The following is a 23,767-nucleotide window of genomic DNA, read 5'->3' on the forward strand; positions in this document are numbered from 1 at the left end:
GCGTATTTCTTGGCCCAAGCAAGTCCCTTCTTCTTATTGGTGTCCTTTAGTAGTGGTTTCTTTGCAGCAATTCGACCATGAAGGCCTAATTCACGCAGTCTCCTCTGAACAGTTTGATGTTGAGATGTGTCTGTTACTTGAACTATGTGAAGCATTTATTTGGGCTGCAATCTGAGGCTGGTAACTCTAATGAATGTATCCTCTGCAGCAGAGGTAACTCTGGGTCTTCCTTTCCTGTGGCGGTCCTCATGAGAGCCAGTTTCATCATAGCGCTTGATGGTTTTTGCGACTGCAATTCAAGAAACGTTCAAAGTTCTTGACATTTTCCAGATTGACTGACCTTCATGTCTTAAAGTAATGATGGACTATCGTTTCTCTTTGCTTATTTGAGCTGTTCTTTCCATAATATGGACTTTGTCTTTTACCAAATAGGGCTATCTTCTGTATACCCCCCTACCTCGTCACAACACAACTGATTGGCTTAAACACATTAAGAAGGAAAGAAAATCCATACATTAACTTTTAACAGGGCACACCTGTTAATTGAAATGCATTCCAGGTGACTACCTCATGAAGCTGTTTGAGAGAATGCCAAGAGTGTGCAAATCTGTCATCAAGGCGAACGGTGGCTATTTGAAGAATCTCAAATATAACATATCATTTGATTTGTTTAACACTTTTTTGGTTACAACATGATTCCTTATGTGTTATTTCATAGTTTTGATGTCTTCACTATTATTCTACAATGTAGAAAATAGTAAAAATAAAGAACCTTTTTGAATGAGTAGGTGTGTCCAAACTTTTGACTGTTACTGTATCTGAATACCTACTTCTGATATATGTGAAAGTAATTTAGATATTCTGGTGAATACACCATGATATGCTTTTATTGTGTATCTCCCCTCAGCTGTTTCCTCCCTCCTGGCATTTGTTACACCTCCACCTGGACATCCACTGGTCAGTGTTGGAGATTCTCCACTTGCTGGGGCAGAGGATGCAAGGTATGTGTTGTTTTTATTGTTGGTATTTAGGCTCTCGTCTAACCTATCATAGGGTAATCTTCCAAGGCAAAACAAATGACATACGCAGTACTATAAAAATCAAACACGGATCTGAAATACACAATATGAAGGGAAAGAAAGTTGAGGCTGGTGTTGTCAGGTTGGTGTTGTCAGTGTATTGTAGGTCTACTACATCCTTATTTGTCTGTTTGACCTTTGCAGGTCAGGTGGTGTACGCCCACCAGTTTGTGAACCTGACAGGGGAGAACCTGACCAACAACAGCCTGTTTGAGGAGCATCTTTGCAACCTGCTCTCTGACCTCACTGGCCTGGCCATGGGCAAATACAGCAAGGTACTGTGTATGGGTTTATACATTTGTGTTGTGTTCCTTAACAACGCTAACCATTGAGTAAGCCATGAGGTAAACCCTTGAAAAATGCTCCAGGGGCGCCACACTATGGCTGAACCTGTGCTCCCATCTCTCTGTGGGTGGGTGGTTGTGTCTAAGAGTTGGGGGAGAAGAAAAACAAATTCCTAATAACTTTTCGTATAGTTATAATACTGCCTAGATAGGGTGAAATCGATAGATAATTTAAAACCTATAGGCAACATTTACATCTCCCTAAGAGTTAGTAGCCTCTTCCGAGGCTGAGGCTTTTGGGGTAAAGGGTATTCCTAACTCTGTCCTCTGTTGTAGGTAAGGCCTACTGAGGCCCTGACCAGCCATCACTACCACTGCACCTGCACCAAAGAGCTGTGGATACTACTTATACACTTACTGGAACACAGGAGCAAAGTGTTACACACACAGGTGAACACGCACACATTCACACGTGATGCAACTGAATGATTTGGTGACCATCCGATTGTATCTACAATTAATCAAATTTGACATAGTGTTTTTATTTACAACTGTGTGTGTGCACTTGTGTGTGTTTCCCCCTAGTCTTTCTGGAACTACATGAACACACTGCTGCGGTCTCTGATCAGTGGCCAGCCTGTAGCAGAGCAGTACAGTGGGCTCCCTACACACTGTAAAGACCCTCTGGGCTTCACATGGTGGCTTGTCACTCACTTGGCTGAGCTGGGACAATACAGCCGCAACGGGGCCTTCCAAAATGAAGTAATCTACCTGAGATTAGGGGGCTATAAGGAGGGATGTCCTAAACTGTAAAGGGATGTGATTTTTCCGGATTAATCAGATATGGCTGATTTTCTGAAATATGTCCTCCAGTTATAGTTGAAACGGTCAAAATCATCCCCTGTTAAGATGAAAGACAGGCTGCAATTTTGACTTCTTGCCAAGTTTATTAGGTTGTATGTTTTGTTGGTAATATAATGTATGCTCTGGTCTCACAGAAACAGCTGGAGGACAACTGGAGTTTTGTGGGTGAGCTGCTCAAGTCCACCTGTAACCCTAAGGTAGGCTCTCGCTCAAAGAGGATATGGGTTATGGATGGGAGCATGGTTTCTGTGTACAGTTATAATTAGTTTGTTCATTGATCTGTGTGTGTTGCAGGGAGCGCTACAGGAGGATCAGATCAGAATGCACGTCCACTGCTGCCTGAGTCTGTCACTGCTATGGGAACCTAACAGTAGCACTGTCACCACACTCTGGGAGTACTACAGCAAAAACCTGGTAAGGAACACCTCTAACACATCACTCTAAAACATGGACAATATGTAATGTACAGTGTGTATGAGATGTTATGTCTGTTATTATATACAGCAGAATGATGTGCCCAATAATCCCCCCCCCTTGTGGACAATAAAGTTGATCATATCATGTTGTACTCTTATCTCTCAATTAATGTTGGATTGAGAAATATCCCATTTACATTCTCCCCTCCGTCTTCCCCTCCCTCCAGAGCGGTTCGTTCACAGTGCCCTGGTTAGGGGTGTCGGGGCTCGGCAGCGTGAGCAGAACCCCCCTGTCCCTATTGGACCAGGCCCGGAGCTGCTGCTCCCCCTCCCCCCTTCACTCCCCCGGCCACACCCAGCTGTACCGCTCAGCCAACTCCTTTCACATCTTCCTCAGAGTGCTGGCTCTCTACCTGGCCCAGGAGAACGCAGGCTGTGCCCCCTGGAGGCAGATCAAGGGCAGGTGAGGCGTGTGTGTGTGTAGGGATGGGTAACATGGAGGGGTACAGAAAAGGAGGCCAGTTAAACCCCTAAGGTACTCTTTAAATGGAGCTCAATTGGTTTTGTTCAATATTATGTTGATACGGAATACTGTCCCCTAAGGGGGGGAAGGGAGGGCGGTGAAGATGACAGGTGAGTCCACACTCACAGACGTGACTCTTGACGTGTGTGTGCGTATGTGTGTGTGCCTGCCAGGTGTGGCACAGCCCCTCTCTGAGGCTTTGCTATTTGCTCAGCCTCCCAGGGAGAGCAGGTGTCTCAGGAGGAATCTCCACCTACCTCGCCTCTCCTCCCAGCAGAGACCAGCCTAGTCCCACTGAGCCCCACATAAAACCCACAGCTGCTTCCCAAACTCCCCCAGCCATGGCTCCACCTTTCTGGGGGAGACCAAAGATGATAAGCCCATCCAAGCCCATGGACCCAACATCAGAACGTGGCCTGGGACGGGCCCGGCTGGGCGCCAGCGAGGAGGATAAATCCGCCTAATGACTTCCCTCTGTCTGGAACGTGCTCAGCCGCTCCGCAGACATGAAGGCTAATTAGCTAACGAGCATGGCGGTTAATTCCCCTTAACGAAGCCGTGTTGGTTTCCAGCACGGATGGGGGTGGGCGGCGGCAGGGAGGATGCTGGCAAGGACCGGACTGGGCTGGGCCTGGTCCAGATTAGAACACCCTCTCTCCCTCTCTCTCTGCTCCAGTTCCCTCGAGAAGAGCTGGGCGTGCTTACGGCGTTCCGGCAACGTTCCGGCAAAGTTCCCGCTGGCTGGCCCGGCTCCGTGGGAGGCCCGTGGTGTCTGCATTAATGGGATCGACTGGGAGAGCGCTGATCTCTTATGCCAGGAGTCGTGAGCATCTGCTCGCCTCCGGAAAAAGCTGTCCAGGATAAACAAACACACACATTCACACAGACTGTCTGTCTGTCAGACAAACACAAAACACAGGAAAAAGCCTCTGCTGCCTCCCAACCTGTTACAGCTAAACTGTATATCCATTTCCCACTACTGTTTTTCTCTAAATGGATCTCCCTATCTACCTTTTGGTAGATAGGCTATAAGGTGAATGCACCAATTTGTAAGTCGCTCTGGATAAGAGCGTCTGCTAAATGACGTAAATGTAAATGTAAATGTTCTCGCTCTTCCTGCCTTAGGTTATTTCTCTACATGGATACCATCCATACACCTTCTCTCTTTCTCACCACTCTCTCTCCCTGTAACATGTAGCAGAACTTTAGAACCAGTCATGGTTAGGGCTGTTACGGTGACCATATTACCGCCACACCGGCAGTCACAAGTAATGACAGCAGTCAAATTCCACGTGACCGTTTAGTCACGGTAACTAGGCTTCTCCGAGCTCTGTTGCTGCTGATGGTCATTAGTAGCCTACCAAACTTGCTAACTGCCTGGTGCTCAGACTCTATTGTCCTTCTAATCACTCTGACATCAATGCAAATATAATTGCAAATCAAATCAAACATTTAATGAGAGCTCATGTTGCATAACATTTCTATAGGCTATGCAATTGTGTGGGAAAACAGAGTTTTGATGGGCTCTATTAAAAAGAGGACGATCCCATCAGCTTTCAATAGGCTAGGCCTACTATATTTATTTCTCACGTTCCTAATATTAAGCACATTGCTTCGCTTTACAACAGGAATATAGCCTACCTGGCTGACGTGAAAATGAACCACGGGAAAAGCGTCCTCCATTCGCTATTTAAGTGCATAGATTACATGTATTTTTTTCCCCTGCCCCTGTTCTGAGACAGGTGCATGATAATGGTCCATTCTAAATCTAAACTAATTTCACACACACACTACCAGTCAAAAGTTTGGACACACCTACTCATTCAAGTTTTTTTTGTTTTTTTTGGACTATTTTCTACATTATAGAATAATAGTGAAGACATCAAAACTATGAAATAACACATATGTAATCATGTTGTAACCAAAAAAAGTGTTAAACAAATCAAATGATATGTTATATTTGAGATTCTTCAAATAGCCACCCTTCGCCTTGATGACAGCTTTGCACACTCTTGGCATTCTCTCAACCAGCTTCATGAGGTAGTCACCTGGAATGCATTTCAATTAACAGTTGTGCCTTCTTAAAAGTTAATTTGTAGAATTATTTACTTCTTAATGCGTTTGAGCCAATCAGTTGTGTTGTGACAAGGTAGGGGGGGGTATACAGAAGATAGCCCTATTTGGTAAAAGACCAAGTCCATATTATGGCAAGAACAGCTCAAATAACAAAGAGAAACGACAGTCCATCATTACATTAAGACATGAAGGTCAGTCAATGCGGAAAATTTCAAGAACCTTTGAAGTTTCTTCAAGTGCAGTCGCAAAAACCATCAAGCGCTATGATGAAACTGGCTCTCATGAGGACCGCCACAGGAAAGGAAGACCCAGAGTTACCTCTGCTGCAGAGGATAAGTTCATTAGAGTTACTTACCAGCCTCAGAAATTGCAGCCCAAATAAATGCTTCACAGAGTTCAAGTAACAGACACATCTCAACATCAACTGTTCAGAGGGGACTGTGTAAATCAGGCCTTCATGGTCGAATTGCTGCAAAGAAACCACTACTAAAGGACAACAATAAGAAGAAGAGACTTGCTTGGGCCAAGAAACACGAGCAATGGACATTAGACCGGTGGAAATGTGTCCTTTGGTCTGATGAGTCCAAATTTGAGATTTTTGGTTCAAACCGCTGTGTCTTTGTGAGACGCGGTGTGGGTGAACGGATGATCTCTGCATGTGTATTTCCCACCGTAAAGCATGGAGGAGGAGGTGTTATGGTGTGGGGGTGCTTTGCTGGTGACACTGTCTGTGATTTATTTAGAATTCAAGGCACCCTTAACCAGCATGGCTACCACAGCATTCTGCAGCGATACGCCATCCCATCTGGTTTGGGCTTAGTGGGACTATCATTTGTTTTTCAACAGGACAATGACCCAACACACCTCCAGGCTGTGTAAGGGCTATTTTACCAAGAAGGAGAGTGATGGAGTGCTGCATCAGATGACCTGGCCTCCACAATCCCCCGACCTCAACCCAATTGAGATGGTTTGGGATGAGTCGGACAGCAGAATGAAGGAAAAGCGGCCAACAAGTGCTCAGCATATGTGGGAACTCCAAGACTGTTGAAAAGCATTCCAGGTGAAGCTGGTAGAGAGAATGCCAAGAGTGTGCAAAGCTGTCATCAAGGCAAAGGGTGGCGATTTGAAGAATCTCACATTTAAAGTATATTTTGTTTTGTTTAACACTTTTTGGGTTACTACATAGGTGTTATTTCATAGTTTTGATGTCTTCACTATTATTCTACAATGTAAAAAAAAAAAAGCCTTGAATGAGTAGGTGTGTCCAAACCTTTGACTGGTACTGTATAGGAATTAGTATATGTAAAGAAAATATTATATTACGAAAGGTCTGATGGATGACAATATCATCCTTTCACTTGTGAAATTTTGTATTATCTATTGCAGCCACACAAGGGGGATGCTGCAGGGAAATTCGAGGCCTGGAGAGAATATAAGTGCTTGTCAAATCGTGATTGAGAGACTGATGAAGTGTGTACAGCCTGCAGAAAAAAACAAAGCAGAGCTCATGCCTTTTCATGCAACCTTTTTTAAATCATCATCAGTCGCATCATGCAGCCTTAGAATGTTTTAAAAATCAAAACATACAGTGCATTGGGAAAGTATTCAGACCCCTTGACTTTTTCCAAATTTTGTTACGTTACAGCCTTATTCTAAAATTTATTACATTCCCCCCCCCCCCCCTCATTAATCTAAACACAATACCACATAATGACAAAGTGAAAACAGGTTTTTAGAAATGTTTGCTAATTTATTAAAAATGAAAAACAGAAATACCTTATTCATATTTGTATTCAGACCCTTTGCTGTGAGACTCGAAATTGAGCTCAGGTACATCCTGTTTTTGTTTTGTCATTATGGGGTATTGTGTGTAGATTGACGAGGGAAAAAAACGATTTAGTCAATTTTAGAAAATGAGGAATACTTTCCGAATGCACTGTATAGCCCAATGTTTGTATCACAACTGAAGTTGCAATAATAACTCTAAATTAAGCAAATAGGAGGACTTGTTTCTTTGTTAACCGCTCAATACAGAATAGCCGCATGTGCGTACTCCCTCTGAAATCATTTGGAGAAAATATCCTTTCTATTTTGTTCAGCTATGTTACATTTTTATTCTTCATACTATAAAATAATGCCACGGAATTCTAAGCAAATCCTGTCTGCTAAATGAGCTAGTGTAGCCCACAGCCATATGGCAGATCAGGGCCTAACATAAGGACAAATCAGAGTATGCTATTATGTTCTGAAATAGATAATTTTCTTCATATCATGTTTCTTTAGACCTGTCTAAAATAAAGAATGGATTTATTGTGATGGTATAGGCAATATTTTATGGATTTTTTTAGACTTTAAAATGTAGATGTTCCAAAGGTCTGCATCAGTGGCTTGTAGGCTATGCATGGAAGCCAGTAGATGCTAATTGTGTTTATGTTAATTAACGGTCATTTTTTTCCGTGAGACCGGCAGTTATTTGCTTGACAATCACCGGCTGCCAAAGTTTCATGACCGTCATGGCAGTGTTCATAATTTGTATGGGAGAGTTTGTGTGTTTGTGTTGACTTGAGTCTCTGGCCCTGTTCCTCAATATGTGCTGTATCCATTCTAGGGGAACTCTGGAGCCCTCTGGGTGCACTGCAGGGGGTAGCGTGTGTGTGTGTGTGTGTGCGTATATGATCTGTGTGTGTGTGTGTGTGCGTGCATGCTTTTGTGCTTGTGTGTATTATCTGTTTGTGTGTGAGTGTATGATCTGTGTGTGTGTGTAGTAGTTATTGATCTCTAACTGGTGTTGCAATAGATTGGTTTGACTGCAGAGAGGGCGACTTCGTGCCTACCGCTGAGTGTCTGATATTTAACATGATCTCTGAAGGCATTTGTTCACGGTGCCCGCAGGATCTAACAACGATGCGCTGGTTGTTTTTCTCACACACACAGGCACACACGCACACCTGGCATGCCTCTCATTAGCACCAGAGAAGGAGTGATGGAGCTTTGTGATGGAGGATGGGCGGTCCACTCTGATCTTGACTAGAGCAATGCAAAGTCTCAGTGAAAGATGAATAATATGAATGTCACACACTCAATTTGAACTGTGACACTACTATCTCTTCATCTTACTATGACCAATGGAAACTCATGTCCCTTATTTCTCCTCTCTCTCTCGCTCTCGCTCTCGCTCTCGCTCTCCTCCTTCTCTCATGCTCCTCTCCAGGGTGTACTCCAAGTTCCACCAGCGGCGGATGCAGGAACTATCCGAGGCTGGGCTAATGAACTTCCTGCTGCTGTTCGTTGTGGTGGCCCGGCAGGCCGAGCTGGAGGATGTAGCCTGCCGGGCCTGTGAGCTGCTGGGCCTGCTCCCTCCGGACTCCCCCCCTGCCCAGCGGAGCCTGGTATGGAGGGGCCAGCTGGCTCTCTTACTGCTCTTCCAGGAGAGAGGTCTTGACGTGGGGGCCCAAGCTAGCTGGCTGGCCTCCTCCTTCTCTCAGACAGCCAGGGAGTTCTACCTGAAGACCACGGAACCGTCTCGCCGCCTGGCCCTCTGGGGCCCCCTGGGGTCCTACCTGGAGGGCGTGGCCGAGGTGTTTGAGACGAGCGTGAGTCTCGGCCTGTCGGAGGAGAGGCTACTCAACGAGGGGTTCGGTCTGCTGCTGCCCGCTTGCCGCCAGTCAGAGCTGAGCTCCGCCCTGGGCTTTCTGCAGATCGTGCTGAGGGAGCTACGGTGAGAGAGGGGGTACAAACACTCAGCAACCCCCTGAGACACACTTGACACAAATGCCCACACACACACACTACACATTGACGAGCGGACAGACATGCTTTCAGGCATTGGCCTTAGACCCTACAACTAGAGCCTGGAGTTTTTGCTGGCATGATCACGTGAAAAAACTCCTGGCCCTACCTATCATTGCTGATATCTAATAATAATAATAATATGCCATTTAGCAGACGCTTTTATCCAAAGCGACTTACAGTCGTGCGTGCATACATTTTTGTGTATGGGTGGTTCCGGGGATCGAACCCACTACCTTGGCGTTACAAGCGCCGTGCTCTACCAGCTGAGCTACAGAGGAGCAGGAGACGGGTCCCCCTTGCCCCCAGCCCAGTCAGGCCCCAGTACTGACACCTTCAAAGGCAGGAATGTGCTGTCCTCTGTCCCCCCTCCATCCCAATGGTAAACCCAGCCCATCCATTGTGTACGGAGGCCCCTTTCTGTCTCTTGGGGCCATGTGGCCCCCAGGTCACCTTCAGCAGGTGCTGGCAGAGGTCTTATAGTTATGGCCCCTAGGGTTTCCCTTTGCAGTCACCATGGGTATAGTGGCAGATCGTGAGTGTGTGGAGTGACTGTGTGGCGGAGAGTGGAGACGGCGTCAGGGTGAGTTCACCGGCGGGCCACGGGTGTGTGTTACACAGATGACCCGATCAGAGGTCAAAGGTTTAGAGAGAAAGGCACAGGTGAAACCGGTGTCTGTTTGGTGAGAGAAGAAGTAAAAGGGTAGGACAGAGGCTTCAGGAGGGAGAGGGTGTCTGGTTGTATCTGAATGGACCGGACCACTACAATGTTGTGTTATTGTTCAGTTTGGATTACCCTGAGTCAGCGCTAATGAAGCAGTAAGCTGCCAGCAACAATCCTCACTCACGACTTATATGAGTGTGTGCTTGCTTTGACTCTCCTGTGTATACATGCACACACTCCCACAGACACATACCTTCAAGGTGAAACACTAAGTGTGCTAGGGCTGGGAATTGCCAGGGACCTCACGATACGATATCACGATACTTTAGTGCCGATACGATATAAAAAATAATATTGCGATATTGTCAAAACGATACGATACGGAAAAAAATCCAGATATGTAACTATAGATTTTTTCCCCCCATCACTAAAGTGTGCTCTTTTATTTCAGTCCAGGCTCCCGTAACGTGGCATATCTCGCTAGGTTCGTTAATTCAAGAAACTTCCCCCATCTCATATCTCGGGGTTGGAGGGCACTCATTTGCACATTAATGGCAGACGTCACAGAAGAGAGGAGCGAAAACTCCCAAAGGGGACCGTGTTATGGGCGAGATCACGCTGACCCATTTAACAAAATAAAAAAGCTCTCTCTCAAATTCGTCCCGCCAAATTACGCTTAATTCTCCGTCCTGGCAGTACTTGATATCTCTGTGATTAATGCGTTTTCAGTGACACAATTAACAGGTAATTATGTAGTCCTGCAAATTGTGCCTCGCCGTCATTGTTTATTAAGAGCAGAGCAGAATCTGCACATATCAAGAGAATTATCCCGCCAGAGGCTGTGACCGAGAGGTGTGTGCGTGTGTGCACGTGTGTGTGACAACCACTGACTCGGATGGCCCTCGCTAAGGCCGGCCGCCCAAAGCCAACCAGGAGGCTAATTCCTCACATTGCATTCCATCCCATGATCCTGCGCGTGGGGGCCTGAGACCCCTGTGTCGCCAGAGGGTGTGTGTATGTGACGTCTCAGTGCTACACATTCAGTATTATATTGGGGGGCGGGTGGGGGACAATTATCTGAGATCTTAATTAAGTGCTCTCCTCTGTATCTAGACCCTACGCCCCTACACCTTGGCCCTCCATTGGACCCTGAGTCTCTCTCTAACGAGCAGTGGATGGGCATTATGGAGATGGTGCAATGCAATAGTTGTTTTTCCCTGTCATTATTTAAGGCCCAGTGCAATCAAAAATATAATTTTCCTGTGTTTTATATGTATTTCCACACTGAGGTTGGATAACACTGTGTAAATGTGAAAATTATGATAATGCCCTTTTAGTTTAAGAGCTGTTTGAAAATACCGCCTGAAATTTCAGCCTGTTTTGGTGGGATGGAGTTTTGGCCTGCCTGGTTACATCAGTTAATAGACCAATAAGACTCCTTCTCATTTAACTAACTTAATTCTGTAATTTGTATTCAATTTTGCATTGATTAGAGATCTCCCACATTGGTTGCTACACATGGAGCCACTGTAGACAGTGCCACTTTGATTGGCCGACAATAACAACAAACGCATTAAACCCGTGTAGGCTACAGTATGTCTTTTTATGAGGCGCACATCATAAAAACTACACTGAACAAAAATATCAAACCAACATGCAACAATTTAAAAGATTTTACTGAGTTACAGTTCATATAAGGAAATCAGTGAATTGAAATAAATTCATTAGACCTCTATAGATTTCACATGACTGGGAATACAGATATGCATCTGTTGCTCACAGATACCTTTAAAAAAGAAGGTAGGGGCGTGGATCAGAAAACCAGTCAGTGTGACCACCATTTGCCTCATACAGCGGAACACATCTCCTTCGCATAAAGTTGATCAGGCTGTTGATTGTGGCCTGTGGAATGTTGTCCCACTCTTCAATGGCTGAGCAAAGTTGCTTGATATTGGCGGGAACTGGAGCACACTGTCGTACACGTTGATCGTACAGAGCATCCCAAACATGCTCAGTTTTTTAATTTTTTTATTTCACCTTTATTTAACCAGGTAAGCCAGTTGAGAACAGGTTCTCATTTACAACTGCGACCTGGCAAGTGGGTGACATGTCTGGTGAGTATGCAGGCCATGGAAGAACTGGGACATTTTCAGCTTCCAGGAATTGTGTACAGATCCTTGCGACATGGGGCTGTGCATTATCATGCTGAAATATGAGGTAATGGTGGCGGATGAATGGCACAACAATGGGCCTCCGGATCTCGACACGGTATCTCTGTGCATTCAAATTGCCATCGATACAATGCAATTGTGTTCGTTGTCCGTAGCTTATGCCTGCCCATACCATAACCCCACCACCACCATGGGGCACTCTGTTCACAACGTTGACATCAGCAAACCGCTCGCCCACACGGTGCCATCTGCCAGGTACAGTTGAAACCGGGATTCATCCGTGAAGAGCACACTTCTCCAGCATGCCAGTGGCCATTGAAGTCTGTTATGACGCCAAATTGCAGTCAGTTCAAGACCCTGGTGAGGACGACGAGCATGCAGATGAGCTTCTGACAGTTTGTGCAGAAATTCTTTGGTTGTGCAAACCCACAGTTTCATCAGCTGTCCGGGTGGCAAGTCAGTCTCTGTGTGTGTGTGTTAGTGGTTGCGTTTGGGGGAGGGGTTAAGTGGGGTCTCTAATGGTGTGTGTGTGTGTGTACAGCTATAAGAAGCGGCAGTGGGGAGGATTAAGTGGGGTCTCTGACTATGTCTTGTACAATGAGGCTTGATGGGTGTGAAAGGCCCATTCCGCCTTAGTAACGAGGCTAATGAATTCAGACTTTAATCGATTGTCTCAGCTCTCTCTGGATTAGATGCAACCTTGCTGGAAGGCGCAGGCAGAGGTGTGTGTGTGTGTGTGTGTGAGAGAGCGAGACGTTTTGGGAGTGCAAGGGGAGCTGAGGGGGTACCAGTACTCACCCCTGCCTCCCTCCCCTCCGTCCCTCTCTCCCTCGCTCCATCCGGGCGAATGAGGGGACAGGAGGATCATCTCCAGTCTAAATGAGATTACAGCTCCTTCAGCTGCTTATCTGGGCTAATGCCAGCCGCCGTGGTGCCAGGCAGGCACAGAAACAGAATCCAGAGCCCAGCCTGTGTACAGGGGATCAGCCCCGCTCTGCTCTGCCCTGCCCCGCACGACCTAATCCCCCCAGAGATGGGAAGAGTGAGAGAGCGAAGAAGGGGGATGGTAAGAATGTGAAAGAGAGGAAGGGAGCAGAGTATAGATAGGGATGCAGGTGGAGAGGTGGTGTGAAGGAGAGGGAGATACTGTGTTTCTGTTGAATAATGATGTTATTGGTGTGTGCGTCCATGTGTGTTTCTCTCATGTTGTGTTTTGTGTGTGTGTGTGTCCTACAGGAGGGTCCATCAGCGCAATGTCCAGCCTGGCCACTCAGCATGCCCCCCCGGTGCCTGGCCGCCTCCTCCCAATGCCAGCGTGGGTAAAGAGCGCCACCTAGCGGTGGCAGCAGCTCTCTGGGCCCACTTTTTCCCCTTCCTCTGCAGCCTGCGCCTTTCCAACACCCCTCATGCCCAGCTGGCTGACGCTGCCGCAGGTCAGACACACACACTGGGAGAGGGAGAGAGTGGGAGGAAGGGGGAGGAGGATAAATGTTCACTGTGTACAACAATTTCACATTGTGGGTTGCACACACACACACACAAACAATTGTCTTTCTTATAAGATAATATACACTGTCTGCCTTTGTCTCACTGTTTCTCGCTCTCTCTCTCTCTCGTCAGTGATTTACTCTCAACATCTTGCATCTGTGCATTGTGTTGAGCATTCAGTGAAAAATATTTCCGTTACAGTATGACTCTCTCAAACTTCTTTGCCATGGTAGTTACCGTAAGGTAACATGGTATGAATGTTGACTCTCTTTTCCAGGTTTTACTCTGCTGGCCTTTGACTTTCCTAGCTCTGCCCCCCAAGACCTCCAGCCCAACCCCATCCAGTCCATCATGCAGTGCTTCGGCTGGGACGACATGCTGCACCCCCTGCTAGTCACTCGCTACCTGCCCCACCTGCTCCAGAACAGGTAATATTACTCCAGTACATTACCCTAGTAAGCAGGGTCTGAACTCCAATAAGAAATGCTTGTTTTTGTTTTCTGTTGCAAAACACTTTGCTACGGAGTTCACTAATGAATACGACCCAGGTGTGGTGGCACACATCAGAGATGATCATTCTGAGAAAGGTGCTGCACAAAATCACTGATCTACAAATCCCCTTTGCATTCCAAACTACTATCCATCATGTGATCTTATACAGATTAGCACATCTGTGCAGCGCCTTGCTCCGGTGGAACATAGAGATTGAGATAAACTACATTGCAGTCAGACTGCGCAGAATCACTGATCTACAAATAAATCACCTCGCATCCCAAATAACAACTCATTATTCAATCAAAATTATCTATTCTGCGCCTCACCTCACTTGTGATTCCCTTGAACACATTTGTTGTCTGTTCTATGTCAAACTGACTCTCTTCACCAGCGAGCTGGTGTATTCAGTGAGTTACGGCTGTGGAGGTTCCGTGTCAGGCTCAGCCCAGACTCTGTCTGTGAGAGCCTGGTTCCGCTGTGTTCTGCAGCAGCACATCCACAAAAACCCAGACGGCACCGACAGCAGAGCAGGTACAGAACCTCAAACTAAAACCCTGGACATCCGACCCCTCTCTCCTGAGATGATAATAATATGCAGTGCATTTGAAAAGTATTCAGACCCCTTCCCTTTTTCCACATTTTGTTACATTACAGCCTTACACCCTATTTACATAAGTATTCAGACCCTTTGCTATGAGACTCGAAATTGAGCTCAGATGCATCCTGTTTCCATTGATCATCATTGATGTTTCTGCAACTTGATTGGAGTCCACCTGTGGAAAAATTCAATTGATTTGGACATGATTTAGAAAGGCACACACCTGTCTATATAAGGTCCCACAGTTGACAGTGCATGTCAGAGCAAAAACCAAGCCATGAGGTCGAAGGAATTGTCCGTAGAGCTCTGAGACAGGATTGTGTCGAGGCACAGATCTGGGGAAGGGTACCAAAACATTTCTGCAGCATTGAAGGTCCCCAAGAACACAGTGGCCTCCATCATTCTTAAATGGAAGAAGTTTGGAACCACCAAGACTCTTCCTAGAGTTGGCCAACTGGCCAAACTGAGCAATCGGGGGAGAAGGTCCTTGGTCAGGGAGGTGACCAAGAACCCGATGGTCACACTGACAGAGCTCCAAGTTCCTCTGTGAAGATAGGAGAACCTTCCAGAAGGACAACCATCACTGCAGCACTCCACCAATCAGGCCTTTATGGTAGAGTGGCCAAATGGAAGCCACTCTTCAGTAAAAGGCACATGACAGCCCGCTTGGAATTTGCCAAAAGGCACCTAAAGGACTCTCAGACCATGAGAAACAAGATTCTCTGGTCTGATGAAACTCTTTGGCCTGAATGCCAAGCTTCATGTCTGGAGGAAACCTGGCACCATCCCTACAGTGAAGCATGGTGGTGGCAGCATCATGTTGTGGGGATGTTTTTCAACGTCAGGGACTGGTATACTAGTCAGGATAGAGGGAAAGCTGAACGGAGCAAAGTACAGAGAGATCCTTGATGAAAACCTGCTCCAGAGCGCTCAGGACCTCAGACTGTGACGACGGTTCACCTTCCAACAGGACAACGACCCTAAGCACACAGCCAAGACAACGCAGGAGTGGCTTCGGGACAAGTCTCAATGTCCTTGAGTGGCCCAGCCAGAGCCCGGACTTGAACCCAATCGAACATCTCTGGAGAGACCTCAAATTAGCTGTGCAGCGACGCTCCCCATCCAACCTGACCGAGCTTGAGAGGATCTGCAGAGAAGAATGGGAGAAACTCCCCAAATACAGGTGTGCCAAGCTTATAGCGTCATACCCAAGAAGACTCTAGGCTGTAATCGCTGCCAAAGGTGCTTCAACAAAGTACTGAGTAAAGGGTCTGAATACTTATGTAAATGTGTTTCTTTTTTTTATACATTTGCACCAAAAAAAAAACGTGTTTTTGCTTTGTCATTATGGGGTATTGTGTGTAGATTGATGAGGAAAAAACCCTATTTAATCTATTTTCGAATAAGGCTGTAACATGACAATGTGGAAAAAGTCAAGGTGTCTGAGTGGCGCAGTGCTAACTGTGCCACTAGAGATCCTGGTTCGAATCCAGGCTCTGTCGCAGCCGGCCGCGACCGGGAGACTCATGGGCGGTGCACAATTGGCCCAGCGTCGTCCAGGGTAGGGGAGGGAATGGCCGGCAGGGATGTAGCTCAGTTGATAGAGCATGGCGTTTGCAACGCCAGGGTTGTGGGTTCGATTCCCACGGGGGGCCAGTATAAAAAAATATGTATTCACTAACTGTAAGTCGCTCTGGATAAGAGCGTCTGCTAAATGACTAAAATGTAAATGTAAATGAATACTTTCCGAATGCACTGTATGCCATTTAGCAAACGCTTTTATCCAAAGAAAGTTAGTCATGCGTGCACAAACTGGCCAGGCCTCACTGGTCTCTGTTCAGCAGTCAGCAATGAAAATACATCCTCAGTCAGTTATGCCACATTTAAACACTTGTAACCTACACTTCTTGTCTATTACCATATTAGGATCATTTACCATTAGTTTCCCTTTTTAAGTATGTGTGGCTCAGTTGGAAAGAGTGTGGCTCTAGAAACACTTAAGGTCGTGGGTTCAGGTCCCATAAGGAACTAATACACATCCTAAAAATGGCCAGTAGGTCACTTGGCTGCATTTACACAGTCAGCCCAATTTTGATATATTGCCCAATTATTGGTCTTTTGACCGATCAGATCTTTTGCCAATAATTTGGCAAAAGATCAGAATTGGGTTACCTGTGTAAATACAGTATTTGGATAAAAGTGTCTGCTAAGTGGCATATATTATTATTTATTATGTGTTACTGACTTTTTCCAGGCAGGGCTCTGGAGGAGCAGTTGTCAGAGCTCACTAGGCTCGTATTGAGGCTCCCTGAGGTGGACTCCCTACTGCAGAGGGCTGGGCTGCAGCCTGGAGCCGGCAGCAAGCTAGAGCCCAGGCCTGCTCTGGAGATGTTCATCAAGGTACTACACACACACACACACTGTAACAGGGTAGCACCTCGTCACGCACACAGTGTAACAGGGTAGCACGTCATCTCACACACGCATGCGCACAAGGATATTTGCAACATGCAAGATACATACAGGTAACTGCCAAAATAAAGGAAAGACTTGAGTAAATGAGGGATACAAAGTATATTGAAAGCAGGTGCTTCCACACAGGTGTGGTTCCTGAGTTAATTAAGCAATTCATCCCATCATGCTTAGGTGTCATGTATAAAAATGCCCATTTGCCCATTATTTTGGCTACCGTGGCTAGAAGAAGAGATCTCAGTGACTTTGAAAGAGGAGTCTCAAAGTAGCATAGGGGGTTTAAAGGGGGTGTGTGTGTGTCTCAATCACCAGATCGCAACCCAATTGAACACTTATGGGAGATTCTGGAGCGGCGCCTGAGACTGCGTTTTCCACCACCATCAACAAAACACCAAATGATGGAATTTATTTTGGAAAAATGGTGTCGCATCCCTGCAATAGAGTTCCAGACACTTGTAGAATCTAATTCAAGATGCATTGAAGCTGTTCTGGTGGCTCGTGGTGGCCCAACGCCCTGTTAAGACACTTTATGTTGGTGTTTACTTTATTTTGGCAGTTACGTGTATATCAACAGCAAACGCTGAAAGGCAAGTCTGCATTTCCGTACAAATACACCTTAACTACATCGTCACTTTTGTATTTTTCTCTCTCAGGCTGTGGGGCGTGTGTACAGTGGGCTGCAGGTGTTGTCTGAGCGTTCTGTCATGGTCGCCCGTGCTCTGGACTACACAGGGGACATCATGAAGTATATCAAACCCTACCTGGTCAATAAGAGTCCTCAGGAGGGGCTGCTGCTGGCCTACTGGGCTGTGGGTGGGTGTATGCATCACTGAGGCCTGCCCCTATCCCCCTAGGCATTTGTTTGAATCTGTAAGGACTGGATAAGTGTAAGGTGGAGCTATAACCATATTGCTTCTACCTATTCAATAATTTTGGATCTCCGCAAGTGCATAGAAAATATATTGGCAAGAGGTCAATTTGGTATTGGGCGAGAAGGAATCAGCGTGTTTGAGAGTATCAGGATATGATCATGATGAGCAATTCTGCCCAGTAACTTGCTTCGAGTCTATCTCCTCAAACACGTTGAATGTCTGTCATCCTTGGTGTTGACTGTGTGTGTGTGTGTGTGTGTGTGTGTTCTCAGGGTGCGTGGTGAAGCACTGGAGTCCCCTACTGGCCACCTCCAAGGCCCAGCAGCTGCTGTTCAACATTGTCAACGGGCTGCTCCTCCCTAACTCTCTGTCCGGGTTGGACAAGGCCTTGAGGGACAGCCTGCCCCTCTACCTGCAGGTGGGACACACGCACATACACCTGCGAACACACACACATGCAAGCACACTCTCGCACACAGACACTCACACTCCCTCTACCTAAACATCATGTTACTGACTACCCCAGTTTGGATACTTCAGAAAAAAGTATTGTTTGGATACTTCCGAAAGTACTAACAGGGTTGGAGGGGAGGAAAGAAAAATGCAGAGGTATTTTCCATCAGCATTAGTAATACTATACTAACTGACCTCTCTCTGTGTCTCTGTCTCTCCTGTTTCACTCCTTTCCTCCCCTCCAGGGTCTGTCTATAGCAGCCAGTATGTCTCAGTCTCAGGGAGCCTACCTGAAGAAGCAGCTCCGTGATGTCATCTCCAAGTACCTGGACCACTTCCTGCCTGCCACGCCATCGGTTGGGGCCGTAGCCAATCACCCGGTGCTGCTGGCGGCCTGCGAATCCACGCCCACCCCATGTGGGGCAGCGCTGAGAAGGAGCATCCTGCAGGTGATCAGGTAGGATTCTGACGCTCTCGGTAGAGATTGCTCTTAGGTACAGATCCAGGATCAGTTAACCCTGCCCAAATCCTCACCTTAATAATTAGGGAGGGGAATGCAAAGCCAAACTGACCTTGGAGCAGTGTCTCAGGACAACTTCATCCTACTCCACATTGACAGCCTCCTTAGAGCATCTACTAAATGGCCAGACATTACTGGCTCTGTGTCATACCTCTTCTGTGTCTATCTCCATAGTGAGAACTTCCTGCAGTTCAAAGTCCACGCCCCTCCTCCCCGCCTGGCCACGGTCCTGGCCTTCCTATTAGAGCTGCTAAGACGGAACAATGACAGTGACCCCGCCCTACTCACCATGCCCCTCCCCTCTCTGCTCCGCTGCCTGAAGCTGGTCAACGAGCCTCATGGTGAGAATACACAAATAGACACGTACACACAGTAATCATATTTGTGAACAATATGTGAACATGCTTGCTCCTATGGGTAGTGTTTTTATAGGTTTTCGTGTGTGCAATGTGCGTGTGCATGTGGTAACTAGTCTAACAGCAGCTGTGCGTTCACAGTGAGGAGGACCAGTACAGAGGCCCTGCAGCTGGTGGTGGAGAGATGTTCAGCCGCCGCAGGGGATGCACCATGTAACCAGACCGTCACTGTTCTACGGTGAGTGACACCAACTACCATAGCCTTTACTCTTCCTCTCTGCACTTGAGTCGTGTCTATTATTGTGCACCGTAGCAAAGTGTTTTCAAACGTTGGACAAGTTCATATAATACCTCCCTGTTTCACTCAGTTCCGAACATTTTCTTCCATTTCGTGCCTACTGAACATGACACTGTTCTAGGGCAGCCATGCTATTGACCATCACGGTTAGAAATATATATATCTGCAATGCTTTGTGTGTGTATAAAGCATGTACATTGGTGTTACAGTATCTCTATGTCTTACTGTGTCTGTGTGTTCAGGTCCTTTGTGGAGGAGAATGAGGGGGTGTATGACAGACAGGTGTACAGTGTTCTGGAGACGATAGCGGTTCTGGACAGTCATGTGGTCCAGGTTCTGATCCCTGTTCTGTCGCTGAGTCTGAGAAATACAGAGCACAAGAGAGGACTGGGCAAGAACACCACACTGAGGTAGAGTTCTAAACCTGACCGTATCCCAACCACTAGTCTAACCTAACCTAGACATAATCCTATTTTTATGGTTCATTTATATTTGGAGAGATGCGGAACAACTAAGTACTATTGCATTATGGGAATTAGCAGTCCGACAGCACGTAGGATGCCTTTTTATCCGATTCCCGCAGAAAATCTTGTCACCCGACCTGATATAATGCTACATTTGCGCACACCATGGGGAACCATTATCGCACTGTATAAATTGCGTGGTGGCCTATGTGGGGAAAACATCTGAAGTGTCGGGAATATTAAAATGCTTTACAGTAGTCATAAAACCTTCATTACATACATACATACATTACATTACATGCCAGATACCAAACCACATCATTAATAAAAACACACAACCCCACACACACACAGTTGAAGTCAGAAGTTTACATACACCTTAGCCAAATACATTTAAACTCAGTTTTCCACAATTCCTGACATTTAATCCCAGTAAAAATTCCCTGTCTTAAGTCAGTTAGGATCACCACTTTATTTTAAGAATGTGAAATGTCAGAATAATAGTAGAGAGAATGATTTATTTCAGCTTTTATTTCTTTCATCACATTCCCAGTGGGTCAGAAGTTTACATACACTCAATTAGTATTTGGTAGCATTGCCTTTAAATTGTTTAACGTGGGTCAAACGTTTCAGGTAGCCTTCCACAAGCTTCCCACAATAAGTTGGGTGAATTTTGGCCCATTCCTCCTGACAGAGCTGGTGTAACTGAGTCAGGTTTGTAGGCCTCCTTGCTCGCACACGCTTTTTCAGTTCTGCCCACACTTTTTCTATAGGATTGAGGTCAGGGCTTTGTGATGGCCACTCCAATACCTTGACTTTGTTGTCCTTAAACCATATTGCCACAACTTTGGAAGTATGCTTGGGGTCATTGTCCATTTGGAAGACCCATTTGCGACCAAGCTTTAACTTCCTGACTGATGTCTTGAGATTTCCTTGCTGAGCGGCCTTTCAGGTTATGTCGATATAGGACTTGTTTTACTGTGGATATAGATACTTTTGTACCTGTTTCCTACAGCATCTTCACAAGGTCCTTTGCTGTTGTTCTGGGATTGATTTGCACTTTTCGCACCAAAGTACGTTCATCTCTAGGAGACAGAACTCGTCTCCTTCCTGAGCGGTATGAAGGCTGCGTGGTCCCATGGTGTTTATACTTGCGTACTATTGTTTGTATAAATGAACGTGGTACATTCAGGTGTTTGGAATTGCTCCCAAGGATTAACCAGACTTGTGGAGGTCTACAATTATTTTTTTGAGGTCTTGGCTGATTTCTTTAGATTTTCCCATGATGTCAATCAAAGAGGCACTGAGTTTGAAGGTAGGCCTTGAAATACATCCACAGGTACACTTCCAATTGACTCAAAGGATGTCAATTAGCCTATCAGAAGCTTCTAAAGCCATGACATCCCTTTCTGGAATTTTCCAAGCTGTTTAAAGGCACAGTCAACTTAGTGTATGTAAACTTCTGACCCACTGGAATTGTGATTAAGTGAAATAATCTGTCTGTAAACAATTGTTGGAAAAATTACTTGTGTCATGCACAAAGTAGGTGTTTTAACCGACTTGACAAAACTATAGTTTGTTAAAAAGAAATTTGTGGAGAGGTTGAAAAACGAGTTTTAACTGTATACACAGTGCATTCGGAAAGTATTCAGACCCCTTTTTTCCATATTGTTACGTTACAGCCTTATTCTAAAATTGATTAAATTATTTTTTTACCTCATCAATCTACACACAATACCCCATAATGATAAAGCGAAAACGGGTTCTTAGAAATGTTTGCAAATGTATAAAAAAAAAAAAACGGATACCTTATTTACATAAGTATTCAGACCCAAAATTACGCTCAGGTGCATCCTGTTTCCATTGATCATCCTTGACATGTTTCTACAACTTGATTGGAGTCCACCTGTGGTAAATTCAATTGATTGGACATGATTTGGAAAGGCACACACCTGTCTATATAAGATCCCACAGTTGACAGTGCATGTCAGAGCAAAAACCAAGCCATGAGGTCAAAGGAATTGTCCGTAGAGCTCCGAGACAGGATTGTGTCGAGGCACAGATCTGGGGAAGGGTACCAAAACATTTCTGCAGTATTTAAGGTCCCCAAGAACAGTGGCCTCCATCATTCTTAAATGGAAGAAGTTTGGAACCACCAAGACTCTTCCTAGAGCTGGCCGCCCGGCCAAACTGAGCAATCGGGGGAGAAGGTCCTTGGTCAGGGAGGTGACCAAGAACCCGATGACAGAGCTCCAGAGTTCCTCTGTGGAGATGGGAGAACCTTCCAGAAAGACAACCATCTCTGTAGCACTCCCCCAATCAGGCCTTTATGGTAGAGTGGCCAGACGGAAGCCACATCTCAGTAAGAGGCACATGACAGCCCGCTTGGAGTTTGCCAAAAGGCACCTAAAGGACCCATTCTCTGGTCTGATGAAACCAAGATTGAACTCTTTGGCCTGAATGCCAAGTGTCACGTCTGGAGGAAACGTGGCAGCATCCCTACGGTGAAGCATGGTGGTGGCAGCATCATGCTGTGGGGATGTTTTTCAGCGGCAGGGACTGGGAGACGAGGGAAAGTCAGGATCGAGGGAAAGTTGAACGGCGCAAAGTACAGAGATCCTTGATGAAAACATGCTCAGGACCTCAGACGGTGGCGAAGGTTCACCTTCCAACAAGACAACGACCCTAAGCATACAGCCAAGACAACGCAGGAGTGGCCTCGGGACAAGTCACTGAATGTCCTTGAGTGGCCCAGCCAGAACCCGATCGAACATCTCTGGAGAGACTTGAAAATAGCTGTGCAGCGACGCTCCCCATCCAACCTGACAGAGCTTGAGAGGATCTGCAGAGAAGAATGGGAGAAATACAGGTGTGCCAAGCTTGTAGCGTCATACCCAAGAAGATTTGAGGCTGTAATTGCTGCCAAGCCGCTTCAACAAAGTACTGAGTAAAGGATCTGAATACTTATGTAAATGTGATATTTGCGTTTTTTATTTGCAATTAATTTGCAAAAATTTCTAAAAACCTGTTTTTGCTTTGTCATTATGGGGTATTGTGTGTAGGTTGATGAGAGGGGAAAAAACAATGTAATCAATTTTAGAATAAGGCTGTAATGTAATTTTTTGGGGAAAGTGTCAAGGGGTCTGAATACTTTCCGAATGCACTGCATATATACGGTGAACCCTGATGCAGTGTTCAGTGACACAGTCAACTCTTTGTATGAAATATACTGGATCTTGTGCGGTGACATCTTTGAGTCATTTTGTGACCCCCCTCTCACTCACTCTCTCTGCATGTGTGACAGGAATGCATACAGGAATTTGCTGACCCTGCTTGGGGACGGTGGTCAGGCGGAGATCATCAGCCTGGAGGAAGACTGACCCTTGACCCCAGGACCAGGTCACCATGCTGTTGACCACAACACCACTGGGCTTGAAATTAATGTATATACATGTACATAATGTATATAAATTGTCCTGTTGGAGTTATACAGATCATAATTTATGATCAAGTTTCCATCTTCACATTGAAATATTTTTCAAAAAGGTGTTAAGAAATTAAATAATGTGCTGGGAAAAAATTTTGGAAGTGCATGTGTTGTATTTCAGTTTCCTAATTTCACAGGCTTGGGAAGAGTGTGCGATGCATATAGATAGAACAAAATATTATACATTTAACTATTTATATGGTGTGATAGTAACTACTGATAGTAGACAAACATTATCTCTGTGTGCTAATGCACTCTTGTGTTGGCCCAACTTTACAGGCAGAACCACCTCCTTTCCTGACACTGTATCCCTCATCAGAGTCCGAAAGATTACTTCTGCTTTTCCCATTCCCTTTTTCCTTTGCAATCAGGCTTCATTTCGGCAGTCATCATTTCAC

The 23,767-nt window shown here is 45.8% G+C and overlaps 1 protein-coding gene across 2 annotated transcripts in view; it reads left to right on the plus strand.

Moving 5' to 3' along the window:
- The window catches only part of LOC311140760 (protein MMS22-like), a 29,019-nt gene extending 5,563 nt beyond the window's left edge, over positions 1-23,456 (plus strand). For both annotated transcript variants that reach the window (XM_084175978.1, XM_084175979.1), the window contains 19 exons: positions 908-1,001; positions 1,224-1,354; positions 1,700-1,813; positions 1,949-2,125; positions 2,362-2,424; positions 2,522-2,641; positions 2,871-3,106; positions 8,454-8,960; positions 13,103-13,299; positions 13,632-13,782; positions 14,241-14,380; positions 16,702-16,847; positions 17,573-17,732; positions 18,064-18,209; positions 18,490-18,701; positions 18,939-19,105; positions 19,262-19,358; positions 19,661-19,828; positions 23,187-23,456. In XM_084175978.1, coding sequence (XP_084032104.1) covers positions 908-1,001; positions 1,224-1,354; positions 1,700-1,813; positions 1,949-2,125; positions 2,362-2,424; positions 2,522-2,641; positions 2,871-3,106; positions 8,454-8,960; positions 13,103-13,299; positions 13,632-13,782; positions 14,241-14,380; positions 16,702-16,847; positions 17,573-17,732; positions 18,064-18,209; positions 18,490-18,701; positions 18,939-19,105; positions 19,262-19,358; positions 19,661-19,828; positions 23,187-23,262 — 3,102 coding nt within the window. In that variant the 3' untranslated portion in view covers positions 23,263-23,456. The remainder of the gene's footprint in view (positions 1-907; positions 1,002-1,223; positions 1,355-1,699; positions 1,814-1,948; positions 2,126-2,361; positions 2,425-2,521; positions 2,642-2,870; positions 3,107-8,453; positions 8,961-13,102; positions 13,300-13,631; positions 13,783-14,240; positions 14,381-16,701; positions 16,848-17,572; positions 17,733-18,063; positions 18,210-18,489; positions 18,702-18,938; positions 19,106-19,261; positions 19,359-19,660; positions 19,829-23,186) is intronic.
- The last annotated feature ends 311 nt before the right edge of the window (positions 23,457-23,767 follow it).

Source organism: Coregonus lavaretus (assembly GCF_964263955.1).
Source record: "Coregonus lavaretus genome assembly, chromosome: 13".
NCBI classification, from domain to species: domain Eukaryota; kingdom Metazoa; phylum Chordata; class Actinopteri; order Salmoniformes; family Salmonidae; genus Coregonus; species Coregonus lavaretus.